The sequence below is a fragment of the Bombina bombina genome, chromosome 4, assembly GCF_027579735.1.
Source record: "Bombina bombina isolate aBomBom1 chromosome 4, aBomBom1.pri, whole genome shotgun sequence".
In the NCBI taxonomy this organism is placed as follows: domain Eukaryota; kingdom Metazoa; phylum Chordata; class Amphibia; order Anura; family Bombinatoridae; genus Bombina; species Bombina bombina.
The window spans coordinates 839,794,430-839,810,080 of record NC_069502.1 but is presented as its reverse complement, the minus strand read 5'-3'; the positions used below and the strand labels follow the sequence as shown (position 1 = coordinate 839,810,080).

At 38.5% G+C, this 15,651-nt stretch overlaps 1 protein-coding gene across 1 annotated transcript in view; it reads right to left on the bottom strand.

The window, feature by feature from the left end:
• Positions 1–2,418: 2,418 nt before the first annotated feature.
• The window catches only part of LOC128657955 (gastrula zinc finger protein XlCGF66.1-like), a 69,700-nt gene continuing 56,467 nt past the window's right edge, over positions 2,419–15,651 (bottom strand). Inside the window, exons 6-9 of the mRNA XM_053712381.1 lie at positions 6,845–6,952; positions 5,494–5,601; positions 3,874–4,011; positions 2,419–2,438 (exon numbers count right to left, since the gene is read on the bottom strand). Of these exons, the coding sequence (XP_053568356.1) occupies positions 2,419–2,438; positions 3,874–4,011; positions 5,494–5,601; positions 6,845–6,952 (374 nt within the window). The remainder of the gene's footprint in view (positions 2,439–3,873; positions 4,012–5,493; positions 5,602–6,844; positions 6,953–15,651) is intronic.

Here is a 15,651-nt window from a genome sequence, read left to right as displayed (position 1 = left end):
AGACAGAGTTATGAAAGTACATGGGGTGTCCAGCATATAAAATTCCATATTTCCATGCAGTCTCTGGGTATCCTTAAGCCCATGTACCTCCAGCCCAAAGAATGTTCCATAACAGGCCCTCCAAGGCACAGTGGCGAGATTGGTCTCGTCACAGTAACCTTGCTGAACAAACATCTTTTTAAGCAAACCCTCTAATTTTTTATCCATAGGATCTTTGAAAGCACAACTATCTTCTATAGGGATAGTAGTGCGTTTGTTTAGAGTAGAAACCGCCCCCTCGACCTTGGGGACTGTCTGCCATAAGTCCTTTCTGGGGTCGACCATAGGAAACAATTTCTTAAATATAGGGGGAGGGACAAAAGGTATGCCGGGCCTTTCCCATTCTTTGTTTACAATGTCCGCCACCCGCTTGGGTATAGGAAAAGCTTCGGGGGGCCCCGGGACCTCTAGGAACTTGTCCATCTTACATAATTTCTCTGGAATGACCAAATTGTCACAATCATCCAGAGTAGATAACACCTCCTTAAGCAGAACGCGGAGATGTTCCAATTTAAATTTGAATGTAATCACATCAGGTTCAGCTTGATGAGAAATTTTCCCTGAATCTGAAATTTCTCCCTCAGACAAAACCTCCCTGGCCCCCTCAGACTGGTGTAGGGGCATGTCAGAACCATTATCATCAGCGTCCTCATGCTCTTCAGTATTTTCTAAAACAGAGCAGTCGCGCTTTCGCTAATAAGTGGGCATTTTGGCTAAAATGTTTTTGATAGAATTATCCATTACAGCCGTTAATTGTTGCATAGTAAGGAGTATTGGCGCACTAGATGTACTAGGGGCCTCCTGTGTGGGCAAGACTGGCGTAGACGAAGGAGGGGATGATGCAGTACCATGCTTACTCCCCTCACTTGAGGAATCATCTTGGGCATCATTTTCTCTAAATTGTTTGTCACATACATCACATCTATTTAAATGAGAAGGAACCTTGGCTTCCTCACATACAGAACATAGTCTATCTGATAGTTCAGACATGTTAAACAGGCATAAACTTGATAACAAAGTACAAAAAACGTTTTAAAATAAAACCGTTACTGTCACTTTAAATTTTAAACTGAACACACTTTATTACTGAATATGTGAAAAAGTATGAAGGAATTGTTCAAAATTCACCAAAATTTCACCACAGTGTCTTAAAGCCTTAAAAGTATTGCACACCAAATTTGAAAGCTTTAACTCTTAAAATAACGGAACCGGAGCCGTTTTTATATTTAACCCCTATACAGTCCCTGGTATCTGCTTTGCTGAGACCCAACCAAGCCCAGAGGGGAATACGATACCAAATGACGCCTTCAGTAAGCTTTTTCTATGTATCTGAGCTCCTCACACATGCATCTGCATGCCTTGCTTCCCAAAAACAACTGTGCATTAGTGGCGCGAAAATGAGGCTCTGCCTATGATTAGAGAAGGCCCCCAGTGAAAAAGGTGTCCAATACAGTGCCTGCCGTTTCTTTAATATAATTCCCAAGAATAAAATAACTCCTCAAAGCTATAAACTATTAAAAATGCTTATAAATCAATCGTTTTAGCCCAACAAAAATGTCTACCAGTCTTTAAAGCCCTTGTGAAGCCCTTTATTCTTATTTAATAAAATGGCTTACCGGATCCCATAGGGAAAATGACAGCTTCCAGCATTACCAAGTCTTGTTAGAAATGTGTCATACCTCAAGCAGCAAAAGTCTGCTCACTGTTTCCCCCAACTGAAGTTAATTCCTCTCAACAGTCCTGTGTGGAAACAGCCATCGATTTTAGTAACGGTTGCTAAAATCATTTTCCTCTTACAAACAGAAATCTTCATCTCTTTTCTGTTTCAGAGTAAATAGTACATACCAGCACTATTTTAAAATAAACTCTTGATTGAAGAATAAAAACTACATTTAAACACCAAAAAACTCTAAGCCATCTCCGTGGAGATGTTGCCTGTGCAACGGCAAAGAGAATGACTGGGGAAGGCGGAGCCTAGGAGGGATCATGTGACCAGCTTTGCTGGGCTCTTTGCCATTTCCTGTTGGGGAAGAGAATATCCCACAAGTAAGGATGACGCCGTGGACCGGACACACCTATGTTGGAGAAATTGCATGTTCTTTCTGAATCATGAAACTTTAATTTTGACTCTACTTTCCTTTAATCCCATTGCTCCCCTGAAATCCAATGTACACAGAATCAACCTATACTAAGTTTCAAGACGTTTACTGAATAGAAGATTGTTTGGTATTATTAATGTAATCATGTATTTCCTTCCAATAAAGTACAGGTGAAAAGTTGATCGAATGATTAACCAATTAAACTGGAGATAGTTTATCTCCAAATAATGTCAATTATTTTTATGATCTATCTATGCATATCTAATGATATATAACCAATTTAGTAATAGCCTGGTAAAACTGTAAAAAAATAATTTGAAAACTTATTCTAAAAATCGGTCTTACTGACTAGTGATTTAAATCAAATTCACCCTGGGGTCACCTCATAAATGTTTAAGGTGTGGAAGGGACCTCAAACAGCTCCAAAACTGCATGCCTCAGGGGGTCACATGCAGTCATCATCAGCACTTGGTATTGAGTGTGTGACAACTACATATCACCCTCTACACTTAGGAGGTTAAACTCGGATATCTTTTAATATGAGTTTTCTGATGCCTCATAAGATCGGATTTCTGAATAAAACATTTCCCACATTTAGAACATGAAAATGCTTTCTCTCCTGTATGAATTTTCAGATGCCTCATAAGATAGTATTTCTGAGTAAAACATTTTCCACAGTCAGAACATGAAAATGCTTTCTCCCCTGAATGAATTTTCTGATGGCTAATAAGATTTGATTTCCAAGTAAAACATTTTCCACAATCAGAACATGAAAATGCTTTCTCTCTTGTATGAATTTTCTGATGCCTCATAAGATCGGATTTCTGAGTAAAACATTTTCCACAGTCAGAACATGAAAATGCTTTCTCCCCTGAATGAATTTTCTGATGGGTTATAAGATTTGATTTCCAAGTAAAACATTTTCCACAGTCAGAACATGAAAATGCTTTCTTGCCTGTATGCATTTTTTGATGCATGATAAAATATCGTTTCAGGGTAAAACATTTCCCACAGTCAGAACACGGAAATCCTTTTTCCCCTGTATGAATTTTCTGATGCATAATAAGATTTGATTTCCGATTAAAACATTTCCCACAGTCTGAACATGAAAATGCTTTCTCCCCTGAATGAATTTTCTGATGGCTAATAAGATTTGATTTCCAAGTAAAACATTTTCCACAATCAGAACATGAAAATCCTTTCTCCCCTGTATGAATTTTCTGATGAGTAATAAGACTTGATTTCCGTGAAAAACATTTCCCACAGACAGAACATGAAAATGCTTTTTCTCCTGTGTGAATTTTCTGATGCATAATACAATGTAATTTCTCAGTAAAATATTTTCCACAGTCAGAACATGAAAAGCCTTTCTCCCCTGTATGAATTTTCTGATGAGTAATAAGATTTGATTTCCGATTAAAACATTTCCCACAGTCAGAACATGAGAATTCTTTCTCTCCTGTATGAATTTTCTGATGCGTAATAAGATTTGATTTCCAAGTAAAACATTTTCCACAGTCAGAACATGAAAATCCTTTCTCCCCTGTATGAATTTTCTGATGAGTAAAAAGATTTGATTTCCGTGAAAAACATTTCCCACAGTCAGAACATGAAAATCTTTTTTCTCCTGCATGAATTTTCTGATGAGCAAAAAGATTTTTTTTACGGTTAAAACATTTCCCACATATAGTACAGGAAAATGGATTTTCTCCTATATGAATTTTTAGATGTTTACACAGATGTGATTTCTTAAGAAAACATGTCCCACATTCAGAACATACATTTCCAACATGGCTTCTTTGATTTTGAAGAAGATGTAAAGAAGCATCTGCACTCTGATCATGACTAGGATTATTGCAGTTTGTGAATTCACCTGTCCATAAGAAACACAATGGGAGTAATGTTATTAAAAACATAATCATTTTATAATGAGAAAGAACATATAAACTGTTCTGATTTAGTCGGCCCCTACACTTACAGTAGACACTGTGACCACTAGACCCTTTCCCTGCTTCCATGCTAAGGCTTAAGGGCAGTTTACTGGACATTAGGGACACTTTCTGAGAATTCACACTCAGTCAAAGACCAAACTAAATAGAAACTAATGTTGTTTTTCTACCTAATGTATCTAGTCCTTTTAAAATTGTGTCCACATAAACTTTAAGTAATATAAAGATACGTTTATGGGTTGAAATAGTTGTAACTACTGCTTGTTTACTTGTAGTTAAAACAAGGATAACCCTAGAACAACAAAACAAAGAAAATGGTCCCAGGTAGTGTAGTATATAAAATCAATATATAAAATCTTCATCATAGAGAAAAATCTCACTCACATGTCCACTACACCTTCTGGGATAATCAGCAGCTCCCAAGTCAACTTTATTACTCAATACAATTACCATTTAGATGATGGGGAGTAATTAGCTGAAAAAGCTTAAATATCCCAATACAGCTAAACCAAAAGGATATCAACTTGTGACAAATCTCCAAAATAATGTCAAACCACCACAATTAGTGAGTTAACTTTAAAAAGGCTAAGAGCATTTACATCACAGGAAAGAGGGTTAAGTTTAAAAACGCTTTAATTTGCTACATAAATGATTATTGTTATGTTTTATTGTTTAATAATGTATGCCATATATTCTTTACTTGTAATGAAGACCAAATGAATATTTTATATAAAAAGTAATATATATGTAAAATAAACTATATTAGTGAACATACACATCACACAAGTACACTCACCTGTGCCCTTCAAACATGTCACACGTGTACACTCACCTGTGCCCTGTGTGCGTGTGTGATGTGTATGTTCACTAATATGTATACACACCTGTGCCCTGTTTTCCCCAGACCTGTCACACACTCACCTGTGCCGTTTCTCACACACATCTTACACGTACACTCAACTGTGCCATGCAACCCTCACATGTTGCACACATACACTGATCTGTGCCTTGTTTCCAATAGACATGTCACACAGAAACACATGTGCCCTACATCAATCTTAAGTATCACAAACGTACAGTCACATTTTCCCTGATTTCTTCAGACATGATACACACGAAAACTCACCTGTTCTCTACTTCCCAAAGACATGTCACACACATACACTCATCTGTGCCCTACTTCCCAAACACATGTTACACATACACTCACCTGTTTCCTTTTCCCACAGACATGTCACAGTCACCTGTGCCCTGCATCCCTCTCACGTGTCACACATATAATGTCATCTGTGTCCTGCTTCTCTGACATATAACAAACGTATACTCACATTTGCACTCCTTCCCACAGACATGTCACACACTTACACTCACCTGTGCCCTGCATCCCTCAGATATGTCACACCTACCTGTACTTATATTGTCACATATTTCCTGCTCTGCAGCTTCTGGCATATTTCTTTGCCACTGATCTTCTGTTTGTTCCGTGTTACATGAAATCTTAGCATTATTTTCACCTGCAGAAAAAAAGGAATAAATAACTCTTTACAATTTCTGTAGCCTCTTTTTAAAAAATAGTTTAAAACAAAATGTGAAAATTTGTGTAATTTAGGGTAAATACGCCTGAGCCTACATCACTAGCAGTCACATCAGTAAGAAACATTCTATGTAATGACATCAGCACAACAGTAAATACAACCGGTGTCATGCAGTAAAGTGAGTTAATATGCAAACACTTATTTTACTTGGTGCAAATACAGCCCCAATTGTAACCAATTACAATTCCCATGTGAGACGTATTATAGGGTTTTGTGAATTTTGAAAATAAAATCCATTCTCCATTGCTTATTAAAATCTCACTATAGCCCATTTAATTATCTTAATTATTTTCTTTCATGATTTGGATAGAACATACACTTTTAAACAACTTTCCAATTTACTTCTATTATCAAATTTGCTTCATTATCTTTTAATCCTTTGCTGAAGGATCAGCATTGCACTGCTGGCAGCAAGATGAACACATCTAGTTAGCCAATCACAACAGACAAATGTGTGCAGACACCAATTAGCAGCTAGCTCTCACTTGTGTAGGATATGTGCCTATTCCTTTTCAACAAGGGATACCAAGAGAACGAAGCACATTTGAAAATAAATGTGTCTTAAAAGTGTATGCTCTATCTGAATCATGCAAGTTTAATTTTGATTTTCCTATCCCTTTAACTGCTGAGCCATTTCATACCCTTGTGCTGAAGTGGTTTTCAGTCTTTTGATATAATTGTATTTACATAAGTTACATCACAATCACCACAAATAACAGGTGAGTTTTCATCTATGTGTTTTATTGGGTGGGAGTAGTAGAACTAAAAGTGAGACACATCACACACATACACTTACCTGTGCCCTGTCTCGCAGATTCATGTCACACAGTAACGTACACTCACCTGTACCCCGTTTCCCTCAGACACTTCACACGCGTACACTCACCTGTGTCCTGCATCCCTTACCTGTCACACATGTACACTCACCTGTGCCCTGTGTCCCTCAGACAGGTGACACACGTACACTCACCTGTGCCCTGGGTCCCTTACATGTCACACACATACACTCACCTGTGTCCTGCAAAGCACACATACACTCACCTGTGCCATGTTTCCCATAGCCATGTCACACACGTACACTCACCTGTGCCCCTCACACATGTCACACATGTACACTCACCTGTGCCCTGTGACACTCAACAACTCCCACACAAACACTCACCTGTCCTTTTATTGTCACATATTTCCTGCTCTGCAGCTTCTGTTATACTTCTTAGCCACTGATCTTCTGTTTGTTCCGTGTTACATGAAATCTTAGCATCATTTTCAACTGAAATTAAAAAAAAAGAATCACTATGTACAGTGTCAATGGTCTCTTTAAAAAACTTAAGATTAAAATAAAATGTAAAAATTGTGTAATTTAATTTAACTAAACCTGAAGTTACATCTGGAAGACATACCATTAAGTGACAGCATATCAGTAAGTACAGCATGTGCCATGTAGTAAAGCAAGTTAGCTGGGATTTAGTGACTTTACTAGTTGCAAATACACCCCATTGTAACCAATCAGAATGTCCATGCCTTGTGTATTACACAGTTTTTTGGGGGGGAGTTTTTCAAGTTTTCAATATAGAATCCATTCTATTTTTTTTTTTATTATTAAACCTCATATAACCTTTGCAAATGCACTCACATCATAGTAACACCCCTTATACCTGACATGGGGACAATACAGCACTAGTATTCCAACAGCCCTTGTACCTGGCATGGGGACAATACAGCACTAGTATATCAACAGCCCCTATACCTGACATGGAGGCAATACAGCACTTGTATTTCAACAGCCTCTATAACTGACATGGGAACAACACATAACTATTAATCCCCTACACCTGACATATAGACAATCCAGCACTAGAATTCAAACATCCCCTATACTTGATGGGGACATATATCACTAGTATTCAAACAGACCCTATACCATGGGGGCAATAGTAGTCCCACAGCCCCACGTCAGGGGATAATACAGTATAGTATTCCAACAGCACCTATACCTGACATGGGGATAATACAGCACTGGTATTCCAACAGCCCCTGGAATCATGCACATACACACAACACAAGCTCCTACACCCCCCCATGAGCCAAATCTCAATTACTTTATATACAAACATATACAATATTACAGAGGTTCGTGGTCTTCCTTATTAAATGTATCTAAAATAAATGTGCCACCAATGGGCCACATCCCTGAATCAGCACGTGTGTGTCCATGTGAACAGCAAATTACAACACGCAAGTCGACTAGGTACATTATTGCACACGTATACAATTTCTATGGTCATTATTGCTGCCACTTCTCCCTGGGTAAGTATCACTAATATTGCCTTTTGCACATGTGTATTGTGCTTTCTGTATCTGTTTGGTTGGTTCTGTGTTTAATGCTGTGGCTTGCTGGCAGAGTACAATGTCCCTTTTACATTTCTCTATTTAAAAAAACAAAAATGTATGCTTACCTGATAAATTATTTTCTTTCCTGGCATGGAGAGTCCACACGTCCATTCTAATTACTAGTGGGAATTTAACTCCTGGCCACCAGGAGAAGGCAAAGAACACTCCAGCAAAGCTTCAAGTATCCCTCCCACTTCCCATAATCCCCCAGTCATTCAGCCGAGAACATTCAGAAAGAGAAGAGGACACAAAGGTATAAAGGTGCCTGAAGTTAAGAAAAAAATTGACAAACAAAAATAAGAAGCCGTCTTGATTTTAGATAAGGGTGGGTCATGGACTCTCCATGCCAGGAAAGAAAAGAATGTATCAGGTAAGAATACATTTTATTTTCCTTCCAATGGAATGGAGAGTCCACAAATCCATTCTAATTACTAGTGGCAACCAATACCCAAGCTAGAGGACACAGAATGGAAGGGGAAGGAGAAACAAGACAGGCAAACTTAAACTGAGGGCACCACCGCTTGAAGAACCTTTCTCCCAAAGGAAGCCTCAGCTGAGGCAAAACATCAAATTTGTAAAATTTAGAGAAAGTATGTAACGAGGATCTAGTGGCCGCCTTGAAAATTTGCTCCACAGAAGCCTTGTTTTTAAAGGCCCAGGAAGAAGAAACAGCCCTAGTTGAATGAGCCGTAATCCTCTCAGGAGGATGTTGTCCAGCTGTCTCATAAGCCAACCGAATGACACTCCTTAACCAAAAAGAAAGAGTAGTAGACGTGGCCTTCTGGCCCTTACGTTTGCCAGCAAACACTACAAAAAGGGCAGAAGATTGCCGAAAATCCTTAGTAGCCTGGAGAAAGAATTTTAGAGCACGAACTACGTTCATGTTGTGTAATAGACGTTCTTTTTAAGAAGGAGGATTAGGACAGAACAATAGAACGGCAATTTCCTGATTGATATTGTGGTCTAAATCACCTTAGGAAGAAATCCCAACTTGGTATGAAGGACCACTTTATCAGCATGGAAAATAAGAGAAGGGGGATCACACTGTAGAGCCGAAAGCTCTGAGACTCTACGAGCAGAAGAAATAGCTAGTAAAAACAAAACTTTCCAAGACAAGCACGTAATATCAACAGAATGCATAGGCTCAAACGGAGCCTGCTGCAGAACCCAAAGAACAAGATTAAGGCTCCAAGGAGGGGCAACAGGTTTAAACACAGGTCTGAATCTGACCAGGGTCTGAACAAAGGACTGAACATCTGGTAAGTTGGCCAAATGTTTATGCAACAAAACAGAATAGTAAGAAATCTGACCCCTCAAGGAACTGACTAATAAACCCTTCTCCAGACCCTCCTGGAAAAAAGACAGAATACAGGGAACTCTCACTTTACGCCAAGGAAAACCCTGAGATTCACACCAGTAAAGGTACGTGTGGCAAACCTTATAGTATATCTTGTGAGTTACCGGCTTACGAGCCAGGGTCAAGGTGTCAATAACCTTTTCAGAAAAACCTTGTCTAGACAAGACATGGAGGCCTATTTAACAACAGTCTTGCGGATCTGATCCGACAGTGCGGATCAGGTCCGCAAGACCCTGCTGAATGCAGAGAGCAATACACTCTCCGTATTCAGCATTGCACCAGCAGCTCACAAGAGCTGCAGGTGCAACGCTGCCCCCTGCAGACACGCGGCCAATCCGCAATTTCGCCGCCAGTAGGGAGGTGTCAATCAACCCGATTGTACTCTATCGGGTTGAATTGTGAGCAGGCGGACAGGGTTATGGAGCAGCAGTCTTTAGACCGCTGTTTCATAACTGCTTTTTCTGGCGAGTCTGAAGACTCGCCAGAAACAAGGGCCCACAAGCTACATACGGAGCTTGATAAATGGGCATCTAGACATTCAATCTCCAAGCAGTCAGCTGCAGAGAATCTAGATTTGGATGTAGAAAAGGACTCTGAAGTAGAAGGTCCTTCCTCAGTAGTAATTTCCACAGGGGAGAGGATGACATCTTCACCAAATTCTGTGAGGCCAAGCTGGAGCAATTCGAATCACTGAAGCCTGCTCCTGTTTGATATGGGTAATTACCCGAGGTAGGAGGGCAAACAGTGGGAACAGGTAAATCAGACCGAAATCCCATAGAACTGCTAGAGCGTCCACCAGAACTGCTTGAGGATCCCTTGATCTGGATCCGTATCTGGGAATCTTGGTGTTTAGACAAGACACCATCAGATCCAACTCTGGAACCCCCCACCTGAGGGTTATCATTGAGAATACATCCAGGGTGAAATGTCTGCCTGCTCAGGAAATCTGCTTCCCAGATGTCCACACCTGGGATGTGAATAGCAAAAATGTGGCAGTTGTGAGACTCTGCCCACCGAAGTATGCGAGACACCACCTTCATCGCTAAGGAACTCCTTGTTCCTCCCTGATGTTTGATATAAGCCACTGATGTGATGTTGTCCCATTGAAATCTGATAAACCGGACCAAACTCAGTTGAGTCCAGATTCCATGAGCTCTTAAGGGACCCCAAACTGATCCCCAGCTGGAAAGGCTGACATCTGTAGTCACAATCTCCCAGGATGGTTTCTAGAAGCACGTGCCTTGGGACAGATGGTTCTGAGAGAGCCACCAGGACAGAGTCACTCGTCAGGTTGTCTAGGACTATCCTCTGAGAGATTCTGAATGGTCTCCGTTCCATTGTCTGAGCATGCATATTGTCCAGGTATAGTGCCACTGCAATTCCTTGAGATCTGGCCACTACCAAAAGAGCCCCTAGAACCTTCGTATATATACGAGGGGCTCTGGCTAGGTCGAAAGACAGGGTTACAAATTGGAAATGTATGATCAGGAAGGCAAATCGTAGGAATTGAAAATGATCTTTGTGGATAGGAATATGGAGGTAAGCGTCATTCAGGTCTATGGTGGTCATGTACTGATCCTCCTGAACTAAAGGGAGAATAGAACAGTCTCCATTTTGAAGGACAGAACCCTGAGAAATTTGTTGAGGCACTTCAGATCTAGAATAGGTTGAAAAGTTTCCTTTTTCTTGGGAACAGCGAATAGATTGAAATAAGATCCTCAACCCTATTTTGCCAGAGGAACAGGAACGAGATTTGAATCCTATCTTGTATCCCTGAGAGGGCACCACCACCGCTCAAGGATCTGGAAACATTGCGAATCCAGGCCTCGTGAAAACGAGAGATTCTGTCCGCTACTTGATCCAATCTCTGATCTTCATGCTGATTTGTTCTCAGAAGAAGGCTTCTTGGACTGCTTGCTCTTATTCTAGCACCCTTGAAAAAACCACATGGGCATTGCGAAACGTACGTTGGGTTTGTTTGTCAGTGACATCACAGTGAGAGGGAGTTACATTGTATCAGTTTGACTCTTTCGATACATTACTTACCGATAGTTCCAATCCGGAGCCATCCTGCTTCTAAGAACTTGATACTTTGTAATAGTATGTATATACTTTACCCTTGAGTGACTTCACACTAGCACATTATCAGCTCCTTAAAGTGTGATTATACACCTTTGCCACAACATTTTGAGCGGTGTGTTTACGGTATCACACTATTATTTTATTTCTTTTTTGAGTACCTATATACAGATATATATCGGATCTCCAGCTACATGTATCGCTGAACCTGACAGAGTTGTGAATCAGTACCGCCATATTACATGAGCTTATAGTAGCTCTCTAAAGTTTGAGAACGTGCCTTTTCATATTGCACTCATTTGATTTATTGAGGTATTACACTATATCAGATTTCTCTTTAAGATTAATTGGGAGTTCACAGGGAATCAAAAGTTAGATTTTTTTATTCCTTTGATACTTGGATTATATTGAATATTGAAAGACTCATTCTCGTTTATATCTTTTGTTTGGATTTGTATCACATTTATTCTTATTCCAAGGTTGGCTGGATCTCCACGGAGGCTTGGTCTGTTCAGGTTTTGAAGAAGAGGATTTCTGTCCATTGAAATTGCGAAAGGAACGAAAATTATAAGTTTGGCAACCCTTCTTTCTTATCCTGGGACAGAAAGGCTTCCTTACCACCCGTGACCGTGGAAATGATATCAGCCAGGCCAGGACCAAACAAGGTCTTCCCATTTAAAGGAAGAGACATAAGTCTAGACTTGGGAACCATGTCTGCCGACCAAGATTTAAGCCATAAGGCTCTGCGAGATAGAATGGAAAGACTAGAAGTCTTTGCACTCAAATGTACTACCTGCATACTGGCATCACAAATAAAGGTATTGGCCAGTTTTAAAGACTTGATCCTGTCTTGGATCTCCATCACAGTAGTCTCCTCCAAACTAAGTCCAGATAACGAGTCACACCAATATGAGGCAGCACCCACAACTGCTGCCATACTAGCAACTGGCTGCCATAGCAGCCCTTGGTGAATATTTTTTTTCTTAAATACCCCTCCAGGTTCCTATCCATAGGGACTTTAAAAAAAAAGGTACTATCTTCTAAAGTTCTTTTAGCTCATGTGGATATAGCTCCATCAACTTTAGGAACAGTACGCCAGAGTTCCCGCACAGAATCTGCAACAGGAAACATATTCTTAAAAACAGGAGATGGGGTAAAGGGAAACCCTGTTTTTTCCCATTCCTAAGAAATGTCAGACATACGATCTGGAATAGGAAATACTTCCACAGATCTAGGTTTAACATCAAAAACCTTGTTCAGTTTAGTAACCTTGGGCGTCTCAAAAATCATAGGTTCGGAATCCTACAAAGTAGCTAGGACCTCTTTTTTTTTTTTAAGTGTACATCATACATTTATTACTGAACAACCCTCAACTCCAAAATTGGGCAAAGGAATAATTGTTTTTTTTGGGGGGGGGGATAAAAATTAAAAGGGGGAGGGAATCATTGCACTACTTAATAAAGCATTACTAGTAACTCTCATAACATTTTTTACAAATTTTGTTAAAAATTTATCAAGCCTTCAAATGATTTGGTTACAGATATATATATTTATATATATTTATATAATATACATTTAAAACTACATGTCATGTTAAATGATACCATAGAGTATGAATTCAAGAAAACTCAAGAAAAACAAATATGACTCCAATAAAATTCATTCACTTTCATTGGCAAATCTTAAAAACACATAAATAGCAAAATGAGGTAACTGTAAATGTACCAAGGGAAAGGGGAAATAGACAAAACACACAAGAAGCTCCTTCCAGTAAGGCCTAAAGAAAACTGTGAACATTTCTGAAGGGAAATATTGTATAACCGAGGCAAAATGGGGAGGGCGGCAGCAAAGTAGGCCTAAATAACCACTGTTTGAAAAAAAATACACACACAAGCCCTGGATAAAACAAAAAACACAACATTGCAAGTTTTAAATAAGCCAAGATTAAACAACTCTTTTAGAGGACAAGGAGGACAATTAGTATCTGTAAAGATTCTTAAATCAGGGTAGGCACTACTTCAGACTAGGGCAAGAGGCATCAATACTTATTATGGCAGTAAATGCTGAGAAAAGTCCTCCTGTTCCTTTTTTACTTCTTGGCCTTCAGATTGGGGAAAGTCTATTAATTTCAGCTGGCTCAGAGCACATGCATGTGTGCTTTTCATATACATATATAATTTTTTTCTTTTTGTACACTAAACACAGGAAGCAACTTAGCACATCAGCAAATCTTGTGCAAAAACAATCCAGAAGTACCAGCCTCCAGAGTGCAACAAGAATATATATAAAAAATTTTTTAATGTATTCATCATTTAATAATTGGGAAAATTGTATTGTGCCAAAAAAAGGGAACATATTACCTTAAGTGTGCCCTAGATATTACATTTGCATTTAGCTCAATCTGATAAAAAGGGTGATGCTTGCATGCTTCAATAAAGTGAATATTGAGTGAAGTAGTAGTGAATATATATATATATATATATATATATATATATATATATATACATATATATATATATATATATATACACATATACACATATATATATATATACACATACACACACACACACACAGGTAATTTTGTAGATATATCTCTAACATAAGAGGAGTGTGATATGGAACTTCTTTTGCAATTACATGATCGCATTCATTTAAATAATGACATTAACCAGTGGCTGATTAGATTAAGCAAAGTGATTTCAAATTATGCTGAACATGACATACCAATTAGTCCACTCTTGTTTCAAAACATCTGTTTTTGGCAGGGCAATGTATTAAAACAATAAAAAGCGGGGGGAAAATACATAAACCATTCAGCAAATATGAGTGAATGGAGGCAATAGTTTCTGAATAGTAAAGGCAAATTGTGCTTTTGTTTTTAGTGCATTGAACCAAAAAATGAGAAAATGTTGCACAGGAAGGGCAAGCAGCATGGAGAAACAGAATAACACTGTTTGAAAAACAGAGAGCAGCAAATATTCAACACAGCGCTAAAACACCATCTAGGACAGGTGGCAGCAAAATAGAGGGGTACTGCTTTGTGCTGCTTGTGCTATTTCAACCAAAAACCTACACCACTAGATCAGTGAGTAGAAATACAAAAAGGAAAAGAAAAAAAAGTGCATTTTGTGTTGCATTTTAAGTAAACATAGCTTAAATCCATAACAAATGATAAGAAATGAAAGATGTTAACGGACATATGTAACTTAAGACACTTTTCTGGTTTGTTACTCCTTGGGATCCAATAAATCTATTCAGCTAGTATTTTTTTTATCTAGTAGATCTCAGATTTTAGTCAAGGCTACTTTTGTACAGACACAGCTACTCAAATAGGGAAAAAAAATGTTTACTTTGTTTTAAACTGGAAGACATTTGTATTGCACATTACAAAAAATTACCCGATTTATCCTGCTTTAAGTATTTAATTGCAAATCACTGTAATTAAATAGCCACTGAAAGGGCAAACAAAGACAATGATTAAGATACTATTTTTTTTTTTTAAATACTAAAGCTCTTCCAGTAATATCTTCCAGGACAGAAAAGGTTGCTTTTTTTAGATATAAAATTCACAGTGGAGAGTGATTATTAAAATCCCAACAATCTAAATTGACTTTGCTTATGCTGCACAGTGCACAAAGCCAGGCTGTTAACCTCAGTTAAAGATCATCATAATAGTAAAATAATGCTCCAGTGTCTATATATTTATATAGGTCTAACACAAAGATTTTCTACTTGGCTAGGTGGATAGAATATAGATTAATCATGAGCCCATTTATTTTAATAATTAAAAAAAGACCACCAAATATTATAGATTTAAATAGGAATATGAACCTTAATGTGTTTATGGTTATCACTGGGGGTGGGGGAGAGACTGACGTGAAAATTCTGATGGTTTATAAATGGCTATTAAACCAAAACACATTTAAATATAACAAAATGTCACCTATTTTAAATAGGATTACAAAGATTAAGAAGGGGTGGGTTATTTTAAAAGCATTAATTTTAGTGAAAAATCACAATTTTGGTGACCTGAAGTCAAAGGATATCACATGATCAGGTACTGCCAACTCAAGTGGAGAATACTCCTGGCACACAATCTACCGATATACTGGCAGGTTGTTTTGATAATAAGCGTTATC